Below are 20,160 nucleotides of genomic sequence, written 5' to 3' on the forward strand. Positions count from 1 at the left end.
TTTTTTTTTTTTTTAAGAAACAAAAAATACTTAGTGCATTTCTCTTAGGCATCTTCATATTAAAGCATCCACATGAGCTTCTACACGCCCCCACCCCCCGCCCCTGTACCTCCCCACCCCCACCCCAGCTCCAGACTTGGAAAGAAATAGCACACCTTTTGTAACATGGAGAGAAATAACACACCACTTACATCAACAACCTACCAGATGGCCTTCCCGAAAGCAAGCAACTCCTGTCCTGACCCAGCAATTGAGTAGCACCCACCTGCATGTACATCCTCATATGCCCAAACTGTCACCCTCTCCCAGGGATAGTTACACCTGTCCCTGGCAAAAGGCTATCCCTGGTTTGCAGGGATGTCTGGGCACTTTTTTGAATGAAGTCCATTCCGTAAAGTTGGCTCTAATGCAGGGGTGGGCAGAAGGTATTTCCCCAGAGTTTTTGGGCTTCAACTCCCAGCATACCTGACAATTGGCCATGTTGACAGGGGCTTCTGGGAGTTGAAGTCCAAAACCTCTGAAGATCTACCTTCTGCCCACCCCACTCTAATGCACCGCATTGTAAATGTGTACGCAAACACAAAATGCCAGTGTGCCCTGTTTCTATGCCATCTGTCCATAACTGCCTAGGCAGATATTAAAAGTTGTTGGATGCACTTGAGTTGCTACCAATCCATTGCAAGATTCAACCTTCTAACGCTGTGTGTGTGTGTGTGTGTGTGTGTGTGTATATGTGTGTGTGTGAGAGAGAGACAGACAGACTCTCCATTTCTTCCCCAAGTTCCAGGAGGAGAAGCACTTACCAAGGAGTTGGTTTCCTTTTGGAGGAGAGCTAGACATGCATATCACATATATGTAAACCAAACACATACCTGAGGGATCTTTTGGCATTGAACTCTGGGTGTTTAGGAAAACCTGTCCGTCCCCCCCAAGTTGACAGAGTCAAGAGACCACAACAAGGTCTTTGAAAGCAATTCTTTGATTTATTAAAGGGGATTTTAAAATGAATTAAAATCACACATCAGGGGAATTAGAACTATACGTACATTTGGGGAATTAGAATCATACATTAACACTCAGAAGGATAAAGATAAGCATTAAGTCAAAAGTGAAGTACACTGGAATGCATAGAAAAGTGTGTGTGTGTGTGTGTGTGTGTGTGCGCGTGTAGGAAAAAGTTGGGGGGGACTTTCAGTTTGGGAGGATTTGAATGGGGAAGTAACAAACTGGAGGGATTGCGAGAGAGTTTTAGAGCAAATGCAGCGTTTGGGAAGAAAGTGGATGGAGAAAGAGCTAAAGCCTAGGAGTTTTGGGGTTTGGTATTGGGTGGAATATTAGCAAAAGGGAAGAAAAGAGAGAAGGGGAAGAAAAGATGATGCAAAGATTTACCTCTCCTTATCTGCTGGCTTGTAAAGTGATGGGAAGCTCTATTGAGTTCCTTCTCTGGGAAACAAGGGTAGAAAGAAGGGAGGAAAAGGGGGGGGGTGTTACTCTTCTGAGCAGAAAGGATGGAAGGAGTCCTCTTTCCTCACTGCTTGTTCTATGAATTTGGGTTGCTGTTTTTATCCTTTTTCTCTTGGATGTAATAATCAGAATAGAACAAAACAAGTCTTCTAAGATTACTCATGGATGTTGGAAAATGGATTCTTAGGTGTCAGACATTAAGGGAAGAAAGAAGACAATAGGATTCTCTTTTCTGATGTGAGGAAAGGATGGGAGTTGATGGGTACATATTTCTTGCTTTCAAGGTCCAGGTGAGCAAGATAGCCAGGGGGATTTTGGTGATGGTCTTAAGCAAAGGTGACAAAAGAGTCGTGTAGGTATGCTTGCTAACACAAGATTGGGTTTCTTACAGCTTTAAAAGGCATTGAATTCTTTATTTTTCTTCCTATTTGGCTTAAACAGGAAGGCTAGAAATCAGCATAAATATTTTCATGGTGGGGGCTTCTGTAGTTGTTGTCCTGAGGCAAGATCTGAAATTTGCAAGTGTTAACTGAGGAATTAAGGCAATCAGAGCACAGTGGCTGGCCAGAAAGTTTATGCAAGAAGTCTGCATCTCCTCTTGGGTTGTGCAAGGCCTTAACATCCTATGGGACCTGTTTTTCTGCCCTTCTCCAAGACCAAAAAACCTTAGTCCCTGTCCAGATACAGGCCACATTTTCCCAGATCAGCAGAATTTGGGGGTACTTTGTACCATGGTGCTTCTGTAATATGTCATTTCTTTGAGTGTAGGTGGAAGCAAACACCATCATGTTCCTTGCAAGGCAGCACACAGCCCACATCAGATCCTCAGAGAGGCATCCCAGCAGCCTAAGATGCTTTCAGCCTTCTAGCAACAGCTCAAAGCTAACACTCCCCTCTCTCTGCCTCTGGAAGCACCCTGGGTATTGCTTTAAGGCAAGGATGGGGATCTTTCAATCCAGGATTGGAATGCTGCCCTCAAGAGATTCCCATCTGGCTCACGGGGCCTCTCCTCTGCACCCCAGCCCCTCCTCCTTGGCTTTCATGCTGGCTGGGGAGGAAGGGGCTTCCCAGCCAGTTTGGGAAAGCAGCAAACTGAAGGCCCAATCTAGGTCAGGACCCTGGCATGGGGGTAGGAGGACTTTAAACCATTGCTCCCCACTATATCCTTGGTCCTGATTGTGGCCCCCACACCTGCAATTGGCATTAGGAAAAAAACTCCCATTCACTCTCTCCAATGTGAGGGTTTTCCCCAATGCAAATTGCTGTGTTTGGGTAGTATCCAATGTTAGTCCTATGTGGTGCAGGTGCATTGAAATTAATGGGACTTAAGTTAGTTGTGACTAATTTAAGTCCCATTCATTTCAGTTGGTCTACTCCACATAGGACTAACATTGGATACTACCCTGTGTGCATGTGTGTGTGCGTGTGTGTGGATGGATGGGGCGGTGTGTTTATGTTCCCTCTTGTGTTGGAAAGAGTGTGGAGAGGTGTTGCCCACTTTTTGGCTCTGGCCACGCCTGCTTTTGGCTCCATGGATGTTCTTAGCTGCCATCCTCTACGCACACTTACTTGGGAGTCAGTCTCCCTGAACTCACTGGGACTTATTCCAAGTAAACATGCATCGGATTGGAATAACAGCAACTACACCCATTGCAATGAGCTGATACAGTGATGGCGTAACTCCCAGGGCTGCTTCATGAGCTTTTTCAGGATCACTTCTATGAGCACAATTAGACTGTATGACTATACCTACTTACCTGGAAGGAAGCCTCATGGAAATCAATGGGGCATACTTCTGGTCTGAGTAAACATATATAAGATTATGCTCTTGTTATTCTACTGGTAATTTATTCTAACTAAACTGTAAGCTATAAATTAGTTCCAAATGTATTTGAATTTATTTTCAGGTCTTGATTTTAATAGATACATCTCTATTGTTACTCCTCAATTATTATACTTCGTAACTATCTGCAGTCCTGTGTATGTTTACATGGAAGTCATTTCCACTGTGTTCAGTGGTGCTTACTCCTTGGTAATTGCCACCTAAGAGGTTTGTAATTTGTCCCTCAAATACAGTTTGAGATTTACTTTTGAAAATACAAATAATTTCGTACCATTTCCAACTATATTTTTTCTGTTTTAATTATGACTCATGGTCAAGAATGTGGCATTTTAATCTTCTAAAAAGGGGGCTTATAAGAACTAAGTAAAGAGTTTCTAGAGGATACGTCAAACAAACTGGTCCTTTGCATATTAGTATAATCACATTTCTGATCATCATATTCTACAGGAAAACACACACATACACACATCTCTCCAGTTAATTTAAAGGCTAATTAATTTTTTAAGATGTCTGTGTCATGGCTAAACCATCTAATTTCTTACATCGATTCATGTTTAATTTTCTATATTTTAAACAAACCGCTACAAAGCCTGCTGAAATAATCAGACAGGCTGATCTAACACACACTTGATCCATAGATAAGTCAAGTGAAAATTGACATATAACTGAACTTGAACTATAATTGAATATAATTGAAGTTGAACTGAGGGTTGAGAACTAGAGAGACGGAAATCTTTCAAGTACCATTAGTAAACCTGAGAGTACAGGCTGCAGTTGAGAAAAGCACGGCCACAAAGGCTGCTGTCTAGAATCTGCTTGCTCTGGAGGAGTCCTATTTCCTTTACTGCTACTTCTCTAGGATATGTTATGTCAGACTTACAGCAAAATATCTGAGAAATGAGTAGAAAAATAAGGTGACCACTCCTTACGTTAGCAATGTACTCTTCCCCACCCCCCTGCCCCAGCCTCAGGACTTTTTAATAAATGTTTGGAACTGACTTTGCATTGCTCCATAGTCCAATTTCAATAGAATATCTACTGGAGCAGAGCTTAGTCTAAGCACATTCTTTGGTTATTTTCATTTTTATGCTGCTCTGCCCAGAGAGTTCAGGGCAGGCTACAAAAGTTTTAAAAGGGCTTGCAGAGCAATCCTATGCATGTTTACTTGGAAGTATTCCCCATGCTGTTCAGGGTGCCTAAGTCCCGATAAAGGTGTTAAGGCTGCAACCTTACAAAGCAATCCTGTATTCTAAGAACACAGAGGAGTGGTGTGCGTGTGGGGCGGCCTCCCCCCACTGTGCTGGCAAATCAGCAGCTGTATCCTATACTTACCTAGTCTGGGAGGGGAAGAAACACTCACAGCTCAAAAAATTCAAAAATGGCAGGGAAATCGCAGGCATGCCCACCATGCCCCTGGAAACATTGCCAACCTGCCCTCCCACCTGAAATCAGGGACTGTGCTGGTGATGACAACCATACAGGGTAGGAGCAAAATCCACACAGACCAAGCCAACGACATGTCCATCTTGTCATCAGCATGGAATAAGCACAGACAACCCGATAGCATGAGCATGACTGAGAGAACTCCGACGTGCAGATTTCCAAGAAGGCACAAAGCAGGGCTGATAGTTGAAATCAGCAGAGATTTTCAATCAACCATTGTTGATTGAATAGGGGATGGTCAGTGCAGTTGCATAGACACACGAATGAAGGTGCACCTGCGTCTAGGGACAATTTTCAAACACTCTCGAGGGAAAACATGTTATACATACCCTACATCAGGGGTGCAGAACCTCATACCTGGGGTCCCAATCTGGCCCTCTGGGGTTCCCCAAATGGTCATCCCCCTTGTTGTTGTTGTTCAGTCGTTCAGTCGTGTCCGACTCTTCGTGACCCCATGGACCATAGCACGCCAGGCCTTCCTGTCCTGCGCTCTCTCCCGGAGCGTGCTCAAGTTCATATTCATTGCATCCGTGATGCTATCTAGCCATCTCATCCTCTGCCGTCCCCTTCTCCTTTTGCCTTCAGTCTTTCCCAGCATCAGGGTCTTTTCCAGGGAGTTTTCTCTTTGCATTAGGTGGCCAAAATATTGGAGCTTCAGCTTCATTATCTGTCCTTCCAATGAGCACTCAGGGTTGATTTCCTTGAGGATGGACTGATTTGACCTCCTTGCAGTCCAGGGGACTCGTAAGAGTCTTCTCCAGCACCACAGTTCGAAAGCATCAATTCTTCGGCGCTCAGCCTTCCTTATAGTCCAGCTCTCACAGCCATACATTACTACTGGGAAAACCATAGCTTTGATTAGACGGACCTTTGTCGGCAAGGTGATGTCTCTGCTTCTTACTATGCTGTCTAGGTTGGCCATAGCTTTCCTCCCAAAGAACAAGCGTCTTTTAATTTCATGGCTACAGTCACCGTCTGCGGTGATCTTGGAGCCCAAGAAAGTAAAATCTGTCACTGCTTCCATTTCTTCCCCTTCTATATGCCAGGAAGTGATGGGGCCAGATGCCATGATCTTAGTTTTTTTAATGTTGAGTTTCAAACCAGCTTTTGCACTCTCCTCTTTCACCCTCAACAAGAGGCTCTTTAGATCCTCTTTGCTTTCTGCCATTAGGGTGGTATCGTCTGCATATCGGAGGTTGTTGATAATTCTCCCAGCAATCTTAATTCCGACCTCTGATTCATCCAACCCGGCGTTTCTCATGATGTACTCTGCATATAAGTTAAATAAGCAGGGTGACAATATGCAGCCTTGTCGTACTCCTTTCCCAATTTTGAACCAATCGGTTGTTCCATCTCTGGTTCTTACTGTTGCTTCTTGACCCTCGTACAGGTTTCTCAGGAGACAGGTAAGGTGGTCTGGTACTCCCATCACTTTAAGAATTTGCCACAGTTTGTTGTGATCCACACAATCAAAGGCTTTAGCGTAGTCAATGAAGCAGAAATAGACGTTTTTCTGGAATTCTCTTGCTTTCTCCATGATGCAGCGAATGTTGGCGATTTGATCTCTAGTTCCTCTGCCTCTTCTAAACCCAGCTTGTACTTCCGGTAGTTCTCGGTTCGCATACTGCTGAAGCCTAGCTTGTAGGATTTTGAGCATCACCTTGCTGGCATGTGAAATGAGCGCAATTGTGCGGTAGTTTGAACACTCTTTGGCATTGCCCTTCTTTGGAATTGGAATGTAAACTGACCTTTTCCAGTCTTGTGGCCACTGTTGAGTGTTCCAGATTTGTTGGCATATTGAATGCAGCACTTTAACAGCATCATCTTTTAGGATTTTAAATAGCTCGGCTGGAATACTGTCATCTCCGCTAGCTTTGTTGTTACTAATGCTTCCTAAGGCCCACTTGACTTCACTCTCTAGGATGTCCGGCTCAAGTTCAGTGACCGCACTATCATGGCTATCAGGGACATTCAGATCTTTCCTGTATAGTTCTTCTGTGTATTCTTGCCACCTCTTCTTAATCTCATCTGCTTCTGTTAGGTCCCTGCCTTCTTTGTCCTTTATCATGCCCGTCTTTGCACAAAACGTTCCCTTGAGATCTCCGATTTTCTTGAAGAGATCTCTAGTCTTTCCCATTCTGTTGTTTTCCTCGATTTCTTGGCATTGTTCATTTAAGAAGGCCTTCTTGTCTCTCCTTGCTATTCTCTGGAACTCTGCATTCAGTTGGGTATATCTTCCCCTTTCTCCCTTGCTTTTCGCTTCCCTTCTTTCGTGAGCTACTTGTAAAGCCTCATCAGACAGCCACTTTGCTTCCTTGCATTTCTTTTTCTTTGGGATGGATTTCGTTGCTGCCTCCTGAACAATGTTACGGACCTCCGTCCATAGTTCCTCAGGCACTCTGTCTATCAGGTCTAATCCCTGAAATCTATTCCTCACCTCCACTGTATATTCATCAGGGATATGATTTAGGTCATACCTGAACGGTTTAGTGGTTTTCCCGACGTTCTTCAATTTAAGCCGAAATTTTGCAAGAAGCAGCTCATGATCTGAGCCACAGTCAGCTCCAGGTCTTGTTTTGACTGACTGTATGGAGCTTCTCCATCTTTGGCTGCAAAGGACATAATCAATCTGATTTCGATATTGACCATCTGGTGACGTCCATGTGTAGAGTCGCCTCTTGTGCTGTTGGAAAAGAGTGTTTGCTATGATCAGCATGTTTTCTCTTGGCAAAACTCTATTAGCTTTTGTCCTGCTTCATTTTGTACACCAAGGCCATGCCTGCCTGTTATCCCGGTGATTTCTTGACTTCCTACTTTAGCATTCCAATCCCCTATGATGAAGAGGACATCTTTTTTTGGTGTTAGTTCTAGAAGGTGTTGTAGGTCTTCATAGAACCGATCAACCTCAGCTTCTTCGGCCTCAGTGGTTGGGGCATAGACTTGAATTACTGTGATGTTGAATGGTTTGCCTTGGATTCGTACTGAGATCATTCTATCATTTTTAAGATTGTACCCCAGTACTGCTTTTCCCACCCTTTTGTTGACGATGAGTGCTACTCCATTTCTTCTAAGGGATTCTTGCCCACAATAGTAGATATGATGGTCACCTGAATTAAATTCGCCCATGCCTGTCCATTTGAGTTCGCTGATTCCCAAGATGTCGATGTTCAATCTTGCCATCTCATGTTTGACCACCTCCAGCTTACCTTGATTCATTGATCTGACATTCCAGGTTCCTAAACAATATTGTTCTTTACAGCATCGGATTTTCTTTTCACCACCAGACACATCCACAGCTGAGTGTCCTTTCGGGTTTGGCCCAGCCGCTTCACTCTTTCTGGCGCTACTTGGAAATACCCTCTGCTCTTCCCCAGTAGCATATTGGACACCTTCCGACCTGAGGGGCTCATCTTCCGGCGTCATCTCTTTTAGCCTTGTGATACGTTCCATGGGGTTTTCTTGGCAAGAATACTGGAGTGGGTTGCCATTTCCTTCTCCAGTGGACCACATTTTATCAGAACTCTCTGCCATGACCTGTCCGTCTTGGGTGGCCATGCACGGCATAGCTTATGGCTTCACTGAGTTACGCAAGCCCCTTCGCCACAACAAGGCAGTGATCCATGAAGGATCACTGCCTTCATGGATCGCTTGACCACCTATCATTTGGTGGCTTCCTGGCTTTTGTGCCATTTGTTCCCCATTATAAAAGGTCGAAATGCCTCTCCTAAAGCTTTGTTAGTGGCACTAAGAGCTTTAAGCTACGATATGCTGGTATTTGGGGGTATTTGGGGACCTGCCCCTTTTGCCGCAGCAACTACTGGAAGTCCCCGAGAGCATCTGTGAAACAGAATCCAGCTCTTGGGCTGAAAGAAATGCAACACCCCGATTTATAGTAAACAGACATTTTTCATATCAGGTTTTGCCGATTTCATCAGCTGCCCAGGACGTCGCAGAGCTGGGCTTCTGGCACACGGAGAGGAATTTCTGCATGAAAGAGAACTGCAGATGGTAAAGCAAAGAATTACTTGGGAGCGGGGGGGAACCTATGAATATATTGAGACACAGAGCTGACCCCAGATGTTTTGCTGCCTGAGGTGAAGGGCAAGATGGCTCCCATTCCATATACAGATACCAGAGTGGCAGTCTTCAACACCGGCGATGAGACAGCATCCACCAGTGTACCTGAGGGCAGCAGGCTAGTTTAGGGGGCATAGGGCAGGCTGTGCTGCACACACTGCCCTGTCTCCTAACAACTTGCTCCCTGCCCCTCAGTGTCTGCTGCCTCAGATGGCCACTTACTCCTAGGGTGACCATTTACACACTGGCAAAAAAGAGAAACTGCATCACCAGAAAAAGACAAAGTAGGACACACTTTTGCATACAATTTGCAGGTGTTAGTCTATATGTATCGATGCAAATTCAGAAATAATTACTATAATCTAAACAGAAATAAAATCCCTCTCACCATAGTAGGGGATTAGTGTGACCAGCTGACCTGTGTGCTTACTGTTCTCTGGCAGCCCTTCAAGTACAGGACTGTCCTCTGTGAAGTAGGATACCTGGCCACCCTAACTATGCTGCCTGATGGTATGGCCAGCCCTGCAAGACGGCAATAATGCATGTGACAAGTATCATGTATATGCCTACTCCTACTGGCAGCATTCATAATTTAAGCTGTTCATTGGCTGAAAAAAATCAGAACATTAATTCTCTCAAATCTCTCCAGAAGTGAGTGCTGTTGCTTATGTAGCCAAAACATCACCATCCACTGCAAGAGAGAATCATAGAATCACAGAGTTGGAAGGGGCCATTTAGACCATTGAGTCCAAACCCCAGCTCAGTGCAGGAATCCAGTTTCAAGCAACCCTGAGAGATGGCTGTCCACTCTCTGCTTGAATACCTTCAGTGAGGGAGAGCCCACCACCTCCCTAGGCAGTTGGTTTCATTGTCTGATTGCTCTGACTGCTAGGAAGTTTTTCCTGATGCTCAACTGAAATCTGTCTTCCTGTCACTTAAGCCCATTATTTCGGTCTTGGCTGATAGAGAACAGGTTGCAGCCCTCTTCTGTGTGACAACCTTTTAGGTGCTTGAAGAGTGCTATCAGTTCTCTTCTCAAGGCTAAACATACCCAGTTCCTTCGATCTTTTGTCATAGGACTTAGTTTCTACTCCCCCGATTGCTGCCCTTTTCTGAACTTGTTCCAGTTAATCTGCATCCTTCAAGCGTGGGTTCAGTGAAACACCAAGATTTACAGAAGTGCAAAAATCTTTAGGGGAAAAAGCCCTATGTGAAGGAGCCTCCCCGCCCCCACTGCCCAATGAGGACTTAGCATGCTCAGTGGCCATGGAGTGCTTACAAACTCTGGGAGACAGGAGGCAAGGAAAATTGGGAGGGGAAACAGAATGGCGTATCCTGAACAGGAGCTGCAACATTTCTTGTTCTCCCCAAGAACAATACGCTTGAAAAAGATGACATTGTACAACTGACTATCAAATGTATTCTTTAATTTAAACGTTAAGATAAAATTACAAAAGCTACTGAAGCAATGAATCTATGCAGGAAAAAGTTTGAAAGTAACACAAATTACATGTGCAGCCTGATCCTAGGTATGATTACACAGAAGTAAGTCCCACTAAATTCGGTGGAGTTCACTCCGAAGTAAATATGCATAGGATTTCAACCTGACAGGGCAAGCCTATACATGTCGACTCAGATGTAAGGCCCACTGAGTTCAATGGGACATATTCCTAGGAGAGTGTGTAGTAACCTTCCCCACCCTCATGCGCTTCAGATATTTTGGATGTCAACTCCCATCAGCCCCGACCAGCATAGCCAATGGTCAGGGATGCTGGGAGTTGTAGTCCAAAACATCTGGAGGGCACCAGGCTGGGGTATAGGATTGCAGGCTTAGTTATTCACCAATGAAGCAAAACCTGTTTCCAAAAGGCATGGTACCGAACAAAACACTGAAAAAGTCACTGGAAACCGCGGGCTTTGATGAAGCAGAATTTCTCTGTGTATGTTTACTTGTGTCTTTTTTTATTTACTGGGAACATGAAATCATTATCTAATAATTTCCTCTGGAGGAAACATTCTAAATATGTTCATGTTATCCTAATGAAAACGAATAGTCACTGTTTTATCTGGCATAGTTGGTTCTATTCCACTTTTAAAAGGTAATCTCGTGCAATACATGTCACATTTTTTGAACAATGGCGATTTCACTGGAGGGGGGAAAGTAGCTTGAATTTAAACAGAAGTATTTATTTCCCTGAAAGGCAAAATTCCTGTCAATCCTAATGAGTTTGTAGGTAGTGGCCTTATTATTCAAGTAATCAGTGAACCAGATTACTGGTTCTGACAAGTGCATCTGAAAACAGCTGTATGAACATCACAATGGATGAGAATCTGGGGGAAACAAACAACAGCATGACTCTTGCCTCTCTCCTGTTGGTTAAGGTGGAGTTCTGTGTAAAGATGTCCCTGGCGAATTGTGTCCACTGTGACTGAAGATGGCAAAATCCCTGCTCTCTGCATGATTTTGTTTTCCATATGCTATCAGGAGAAGGATGGAATGTTTTTGCCAGCATTTCAGCCTAACTGTATGCAGGGAAGTGTCTATTCTGCACATACTGAGTTTGTGCAGCAAACGTGTCTTATTCTTCAAGCAGGACAACCACATTCTTGGAAAGTGGAGTCATGGTTTTATTGAGCTGTGGTTTTCTCTCTCTCACTCTAATAAAATTCAGATTTCTTATATTGAAATAGCCTGTTGAAAATGGGTAAATTGGCCAACCTTTCCTTTTCTGCCAGGCCTTGAAAGCCTTAGAGCAGGGATAGGCACCAGTATCCTCCCAGTATTTTCCCACAAGCTCCACCCAGCATGGTCGGGGGTTATGGGAGTTGTAGTCTAAAACCTCTGAAGGGCACCAGGTTGTCTACCACTCTGCTTTAGAATATAACAGGGTCTTTGGCATCATTGGGTTGCTGATTATAGTTACTGCTGTTCTCCTGCTGTAATACTGCTTAAAGATCACAGAATCATAGACTAGTAGGGTTGGAAGGGGCCTATAAGACCATCGAGTCCAACCCCCTGCTCAGTGCAGGAATCCAAGTCAGAGCATCCCTGACAGATGGCTGTCCAGCCTCATCTTGAATGCCTTCAGTGTGAGAGAGCCCACTGCTTCCCTAGGTAATTGGTTCCATTGTATTGCTCTAACAGTCAGGAAGTATTTCCTGATGTTCAGCCGGAATCTGGCTTCCTGTAACTTGAGCCCATTATTCCATGTCCTGCACTCTGGGATGAGCGAGAAGAGATCCTGGCCTTCCTCTCTGTGAGCACCTTTCAAGTACTTGAAGAGTGCTATCCTGTCTCCTCTAAGTCTTCTGTTCTCAAGGATAAACATGCCTAGTTCTTTCAGTCTCTCCTCATAGGGCTTTGTTTCCAGTCCCCTGATCATCTTCGTTGTCCTCCTCTGAACCCTCTCCAGCTTGTCTGCATCCTTCTTAAGGTGTTGTGCCCAGAACTGGACACAGTACTCCAGATGAGGCCTATCCAGTGCTAAGTGGAGGGGAACTTGTACATCAAGTGATTTGGAAGCTTATACTTCTATGAATGCAGCCCAAAAGAGCATTTGCCTTTTTTTGCAGCCGTATCACATTTTTGGTTCATATTCAGCTTGTGATCTACAACAATTCCAAGATCCTTCTGACTTATAGTATTGTTGATCCTAGTATCCCCCATCTTGTAACTGTGCATTTGGTTTCTTTTTGCTAGGTGCAGAACTTAGCCTTTATCCCTATTAAATTTCATTCTGTTGTTTTCTGCCCAATGTTCCAGTCTATCAAGATCACTTTGAATTTTGTTTCTGTCTTCCAGGGTATTAGCTATCCCACCCAATTTTGTGTCATCTGCAAATATGATAATCATTCCCTGTACCTCCTCCTCCAAGTCATTAATAAAAATGTTGAAGAGCACTGGGCCCAGGACTGAGCCCTGCGGTGCCCTGTTTGTTACCTCTCCCCAGTTTGAGAAGATCCCACTGATAAACACTCTTTGAGTCCGATTCTGTAGCCAACTGTGGATCCACCTGATAGTTGTTTCATCTAGCCCACTTTGAGCTAGTTTGCTCATCAGGATATCATGGGGCACTTTGTTGAAAGCTTTGCTGAAGTAGAGATATATTATGTTGACAGTATTCCCACAGTCCACAAGGGAAGTAACCTGATCAAAAAACGAGATCAGATTAGTCTGGCGGGATTTGTTCTTGACAAATCCATGTTGGCTTCGAGTAATCACTGCATTGTTTTCAAGGTGCTTACATATTGTAGTACTGTTTTATTGCTATTGAATTAGTTGGCAGTTTTATATTTTTATGTATTGATTATTGGGTGTTTAGGGGGGATATTTCAGTTTGAGCATTTACAGGGAAGGTGAGAGAGAAAGCAATTTCCAGATATGAAAAATAAATAACACAAATACATTGTGATCCTGATAGCACTAGGGGAAAAAAATCAAATGAAATAAATAAGCTAGCTAGCTAAATTAGATATCATTGGCTTCATTGTTATGGACACTGCTTGACCTTGTTGTAGAATTTGAAATTTCTTGAGAGAGATTGGAATGGTCTTGAGAGGGAAGTTGTGGACACCCTGTGGGAGTGGAAAAGAAAATCTTGGAAGTGGGTGAACTGAAGGGGGCAATTGGCATTTGGGAAAGGTAATCACAATAAGTCAGAGCTCTTACTGCCAAGGCTGGCCATGCCATTGAAGCGATGTGAAGCAGTCTGCTTTGCGTGGCACATTCCAGATGGTGCACCATTTTCCTGCCTTCAATGAAGAATGGGATGGTGGCCTTCTTCTTCTTCTTTTAAATGTGCACTTCAGGTGTAACAGTGTATTAAGGCCACCACTGCTTCTAAGTCCCAGACTTTGAAGCTGCCTGAGCTTTCTGGGGCTAGAAGGTAGCCACTCGATCTGTAGCTTGGCCTGATTCTTCCAGATAGATCATTGAAGTGCCAAAGGCATATGCTATGATCAACAGCATATGATTTATAGATGGAAATTGGATACTACACCTGGATGTCTAAAACCTGCCCATGTCTACTATGTGATTTAAACAAGGATTAATTCAACATGTGTGCACATTGCTCAATACGTCATGATTCAGGGATATCATCTAGAGCTGGTCTACACATTAGTCATCACAGGGATTACTATTGCCATGGTCAATTTTCCACAGGCAGCAATAATATTTAGCAGCACTTTTTATTAATCACGTAGACGTAGCAACCGTGTAGTCAGTTTCACACAGCAAGTACTGCTATATATTATAGCAGGGTGTGTGTGTGTGTGTGTGTGTGTGTGCGCGCGCGCGCGCAAAACCTGCCACAGGGATGTGGCCCAGTTTTTTGAGATTTACAGCTGAAGGTGTGGATTGGCTTCACCGAAAAGTTCTGCATTATGAGATGTGAGGCGAAATGAAAACTGCACCTGTGATATTTGATCTGTGATCATTGCTTCGCACATCCAAGTTATCAAGGGAGAAGTGTATATGTGTGGTCTGCCACTAATCCAAAAAGCTTGCTAGTGGGCACGCACATTTGAGAGGTGTTGCACATCCAGTTGCCTGCACAAGTTCCAGGCCTGCAGTGTTCTGGCTCCTCACCAGAATACTCCAGCACTGACAAATTCTGAAATGTTTTGCATGAACTTTTCTGCAACTGCAGATTCCCACAGTCTTCACCTATTTGCATGACTGTACATTCAAAGTATAAAAAACTGCAGATATGCAATACGCCCAAACAGTTAAAAAATATACCCTATTTCATTTGTAAACTATCAATGCAAGATACTCAGCAGTATAGAAGCCATGTCCCTCCATGTCTTCTGTTGTCCTAGAAAGACTAGTGTCTGCTGCCATTAATGTAATTGTCAGAAACATCTCTGAGGTTACATGTAGAAACAATCAAGGCAAGAATAAATTTTGTACATTTTGTTAAACATGCAAAAACTTCCTGAAGAATATTGCACAAAGGTCGAAAGTCTTTTGGAACCTCAGATTCTCCTTGGTAGCATTTGTTTTTGCAAGTATGGCTAACACTTGATCTGGAAGCCCTTCTGTCTATTTTGGAGAAGCAGCACCTTTAATAACAGGTTCCCTGTTCAAATATGTGGCCCAATAGACTAAGTTAAAAGTTCCAAACAGGACTGGGAAAACTATTCGGGACATCTTGTCAATCTTACTGATGCTGTTATAGGTCTTTTTGTTTTCGGCGGGTTTCTCAACGGGTTTTGCTGGAACAGATGCTGAGTTGGAGATGACTGAAGGGCTGGAGTCCTTTGGTATGTTTAACGTGGGAGTCATCTTTCCAACAGTGTAAGCATTCATGGATTTGTTTGCCAATAATTCACGCTCTTTTTTCTGTAAAACAATGGAAAACCAAGATACTAGTTAGACTGACAGACAGACAGACAGACACCTGCTTTAGACATTAAAAAATAGGGTTTTGCAGAAAGTCACTACAAAACCCAGATTACTTACTGACACCTTAATATTGCTTTTATTGCAGTAGATGTGATTTAAAGTGTGCTACTTTACAAAATGGGTACATTTCCATTCTTCTGCTGCACTGCTGATTCTAATCTCCATTATGACTGTAAGGGTGCTCTGGATTTATGAACCGAACCAGACAAACCCAGATTCCGTAAAGATGCATTCGAAAACATGGGAATAGTCAATGTTTTACCACATCACTCTGGCTGTATGGAAACAGATCTTTTAAAGCACAACTACTCAGTCTTAAATCACTTTGAGAAGTTGGGGGATGGAGGATTTATCTTAGCAATTAGATCCACAGGGAATAAAAGAGAGTATTTTCCCTTAGCACTCCTTTTTCCTAGAACTTTGCCCCAGAACACATGGGTGATGCTTCTTCTCTGTCTTCCTTCAAGCCCCAACTCAAATGCCACTGCTTTTATCAAGCCTTTAATTGAACCTCTCAGTCCTTATCCCCAACTGAAACAAATCCTAGGAACCTGTTACTGCATTTGTTCACACCCATCCCATGTTACCTTGACTTCTCCCTTTCCTTAATATTCCTCTCCCCAATTCCCATGTTGACATTTAAACTGTAAGCTCCTTGGGGGCAGGGATCCATCTTGTGTTTTTGCTACTCTGTAAAGTGTCATGGAACCTGATGGTACTATATACATAATTACTATTGATAAAGTAAGCCCTGTTATATTTATTTTCAACTTCTCAGATTTCAACACCCGGAAAAGAGGTTGCAATGTTTCTTATTTGTTGAGGTAAACCAGAAGTGCAGAACCTCTTTCAGCCCAAGGGTCAAATTCCATTTCAGAGAAGCTCTCAGGGGTGGCCATGGCAAAAGGAGGCAGGATCAAAGTACCCCCCAAATCAACATATTTTAGGTTAACGCTCTTCCTGCCTGTAACTAAGACTTGGGAGAGGCATTTCAACCTTTTAGGATGGGGGAAAACTGCACAAAAGCTGGGAAACCACCAAATGATTAGTGGTTAGGGGGAAAAGGGGTGGGGCCATGGGAAGCGGCCAGGGGGCCAGACTGGGACTACAGAAGGCCTGGATTTGGCACCTGGGTCTGAGGTTCTGCACTCCTCATGGAAACAAAGGAACAATTCACTGGAGTCGGTAGCGAAGGACCACAGGACTGAGATCCAGATTAACTACCAATATCATACTGCCTTTATACAAATCTGTGGTGTAACCACACTTAGAATACTGTGTACGGTTCTGATCACCACACCTAAAAAAGGATATTTTAGAGCTGGAAAAAGTGTAGAAAAGGGCGACTAAAATGATCAAGGGGCTGGAGCAACTCCCCTATGAGAAAGCGTTACAACATCTGGGACTGTTCAGGTTAGAAAAAAGGGGGGTAAGGGGAGACATGATAGAGGTGTATGGAATTATGCATGGTATGGAGAATGTGGACAGAGAGACATTTTTCTCCCTCTCTCATAATACTAGAACCTGGGGTCATACCATGAAGCTGACTGGTGGGAGATTCAGGACAGATAAAAGGAAGTACTTCTTCACACAGCGCCTAGTTAAACTATGGAATTCGCTACCACAAGACGTAGTGGTGGCCACCAATTTGGATGGCTTTAAAAGGGGGGTTAGACAAATTCCTGGAGGAGAAGGCTATCAATAGCTACTAGTCCTGATGGCTATGTGCTACCCCCAGTACCAGAGACAATGTGCCTATGTGCACCAGTTGTTGGGGAACATGGGTGGGAGGGTGCTGATGCACTCGTGTCCTGCCTCTGGGTTCCTGGTCAACAGCTGGTTGGCCACTGTGTGAACAGAATGCTGGACTAGATGGACCTTGGTCTGATCCAGCATGGCTCTTCTTATGTTCTTAAGATGTACATTCTTATGAGTCTTGATCAACCTAATCCTCACCTCAAATGTATAGACATGGATTTAACAATCCTAATGAAGAAAGCTTAGTTGCTTGTTGTATTCTATATTTTGGATTAGTTACCAAACAAGTATCATCCCATTAATGGCAAAAGGAAACAATGTCGTAAGGGTCCCATTTTGTTTTTCACTTTCTAAACTATTTCGTATAATTGATTACTCCTGAAAAAAGAAGTCATCCCCCTGCCCGGATCTTTTGGTCCAGCCCAGGTTGCAGCAAAAATCACAACCGAAACCACAAGTCTTGCTCCCAGATTCTGTCAATAACTTCAGACGTGGATTGTCTCCATGAAGTCATTGGGACAGCTCATTCCTGAATCTAAGATTCCTGAACCCAGGAGGGTGAACCCCAATCTAGTGGATGGACAAAGTGGAAGACTGCAGGAATTTTATTTCAAGTGCGCTTGCACAAAAAAAATTCCCTGTGGATTATGCCTACTGGATTTTCAGCCAAGCCAGTGAACTCTCACCCCCTACCCAGAATGCAAATCATTATTCTAGCTCTTCAAAGAGATGTGTATAACAGCCACCTTCTTTTTTGCAGCCTCCAAAGCTTTCTTGCCATCCCAGGCCCAGCTTCTTTTCGTGAAATAGTTGACTGTGGCGAATTCAATCAATGCAGAAAATACAAAGGCATAACACACCGCTATGAACCAGTCCATTGCAGTAGCATAGGCCACTTTTGGTAGGGAGTTGCGGGCACTGATGCTTAATGTAGTCATTGTAAGGACAGTAGTGACTCCTTTGAAATGAAAAGAAAAGAATGCAATGTTTAGAATCACCTAATGGGCTTGCAGCTGATTTAGACGGAAGACTTTGTAAAGCAAGGGCCAGCAACAGGTCCGCCCCACCCCTGCCATTTTTGTGGCCCTGCCTCTTCCTTGGCTGCTGAATTTGCTGCTGTTTCCACTGAAACAAGGTGGAAGCACGACTGTGCTTGCAAACAAGGCCAGCGTGCTCCATGCACCTTGTTCCAATGGAAAATTGCTGGAATTTGGCCACTGCAGTAGCAAACTTGGTGGTGGGGTGCAGCCCCCAGTGGATGCTGGGGTAGTGGTAGAATGTGGTGCTCCAACTCCCAGAAGTTGTGCACCACTGTTATGCACTTGTTATTAAATGCTGACAGGTTCCTTTGAAATAATTAGAAAGTGGGAGTTTCCCAAATATGCCATCGAATTTAAATGTGTACAGTACCCAAGGAAAAAAACCTGAAGCTAGAATATGAGAATGTAGTCACTGGAAGGATATTAAAAGTACCTAGATTATTTGTGTGGGGTTTGTTTTTTGAAACTATACCAAGGAAAACATGCCAGGAAACCCCTTCATGGGTGGGAAATGTGTGTCACTTTGCAGAGCTGACATTCATACAAAGCAGTATGAACCACTACTTCAGGCAAGCAGGCTGCTATGTTGGTTGGATCAAACATGGAGTTTGACCTCACCAGTAACCATGCTGCCCAACCAGTAACATGAACTGGGCCACAAACTGGATGAGAGCTACTATCCATTTAGTAATGGAGTATTCTGTCCTACCATGGCCACCTCTGATGTTATATTTCCCAACTTCGGGAATTAAAAAATGCAGGTAGGGAAATGGCCAGAAAATGCCCTCAGATAGGGCTTCCTTCTGGTTTCAGATCTAGCTTGGGGAGAAAGCAGTAAATGGCCTGGGGGGAGGGCATGCAAGGGGAGAACTGGTTGGCAGGAAGAGTTAAGCAGACCCTCCTACACCAGCTTCTCCCTTGCTTCCCCTACCCAGGGCTGGCCCAAGACGTTTTCCTGCCTGAGATGAGAGACAAGATGATGCCCCCCACCCCAGTTCCTCATACAGAAGCCAACTGGACTGGTAGTTGAATTTTACTGTGGCGATGGAACAGCATCCTCCACCATACTTGAGAGAAGCAAGCTAGCTTGGGAAGCACAAGGCAGGTTGTGTGACACACACAGAGACCTCCAACACATTGCAGCCACTCCCCAACCACCAGCATCAGCCACCTGAGGCAGCAGCTCACTCTGCCTTAATGGTAGGGCTGGCCCTGCCTTAGTGCCATGAGGAAAACATGACATTTGGAAACTCTGAGAGTAAAGAACCTGTTTTTTAAAAAAGCGGAAAGCAGCAAAATACTTACCAAAGACTGTTCTAGCAGGGACAGATTCTCTGTTTAACCAAAATGATACTTGAGATAAGATCACAGTCATAATGCATGGGAGGTAAGTCTGGATGACAAAATAACCAATCTTTCTTTTCAGGTGGAAGTGTGCTCTCATTATAGTGTATTCACCTAAGGGAGGAAAAGAGATGCCCCTTAGAAATAAAAGCCAAACACCAGTTAATCACATACAACTCCTTTTTGTTTAGCGGTTCCTCCACACAGCAATCCTGGACTGGCTCAGAGAGGTGAATTGAGGACATGTAGCGTGTACTCATAATCAGTATGCTAACAACTGTCTGAGGATTGAAGGTTGTTACACAAAATCCACAACCACTTTTGAGTCCTGACAAGAAGGACCCATCTGCTTAAAGCTTATTTCTGGGCTCCAATGATCCCTGGCCTTGGCTCCAAGCTTCACAGGTCATACTGGCCAGAGGTTCCAACCTGCTTATCTCCACAGTTGGTGCTCAGGGTGTGACCTCCCATGGTCACAGCCAAGCCACATGTTCAGGCCCCATGTGGCAGCTGTGGAAAAGTACTTTTGTATAAGAGTTTTTTTACATGGTAGCTGCAATGTGGAGTATTTAAGATGTGAAACTGCACAGCGCCTGGTATGTCTCTATATGCCACTGCTGCACATTCTTAGCCAATCAGCACTGCTGTGGAGTTTCTCCATAGGATGTGGAGGATCTTAAGTGACCCTACATGTTATGGTTCCCTGTAGATTCACTGCCACATGTAAGCATTTCAATGGCTCCCATTTAATTTAAGAACCATGATGTTTGAGCGGGAGAGTG

General features: G+C 44.0%; 1 protein-coding gene across 1 annotated transcript in view; it reads right to left on the reverse strand.

The window, feature by feature from the left end:
• Nucleotides 1-14,553: 14,553 nt before the first annotated feature.
• GABRA5 (gamma-aminobutyric acid type A receptor subunit alpha5) overlaps nucleotides 14,554-20,160 on the reverse strand; it is a 73,544-nt gene continuing 67,937 nt past the window's right edge. Inside the window, exons 7-9 of the mRNA XM_084841779.1 lie at nucleotides 19,340-19,492; nucleotides 17,741-17,952; nucleotides 14,554-15,173 (exon numbers count right to left, since the gene is read on the reverse strand). Of these exons, the coding sequence (XP_084697905.1) occupies nucleotides 14,874-15,173; nucleotides 17,741-17,952; nucleotides 19,340-19,492 (665 nt within the window). The 3' untranslated portion in view covers nucleotides 14,554-14,873. The remainder of the gene's footprint in view (nucleotides 15,174-17,740; nucleotides 17,953-19,339; nucleotides 19,493-20,160) is intronic.

Source organism: Heloderma suspectum, chromosome 3 (genome assembly GCF_057233095.1).
Source record: "Heloderma suspectum isolate Gila_16-S chromosome 3, 16-S_ref, whole genome shotgun sequence".
In the NCBI taxonomy this organism is placed as follows: domain Eukaryota; kingdom Metazoa; phylum Chordata; class Lepidosauria; order Squamata; family Helodermatidae; genus Heloderma; species Heloderma suspectum.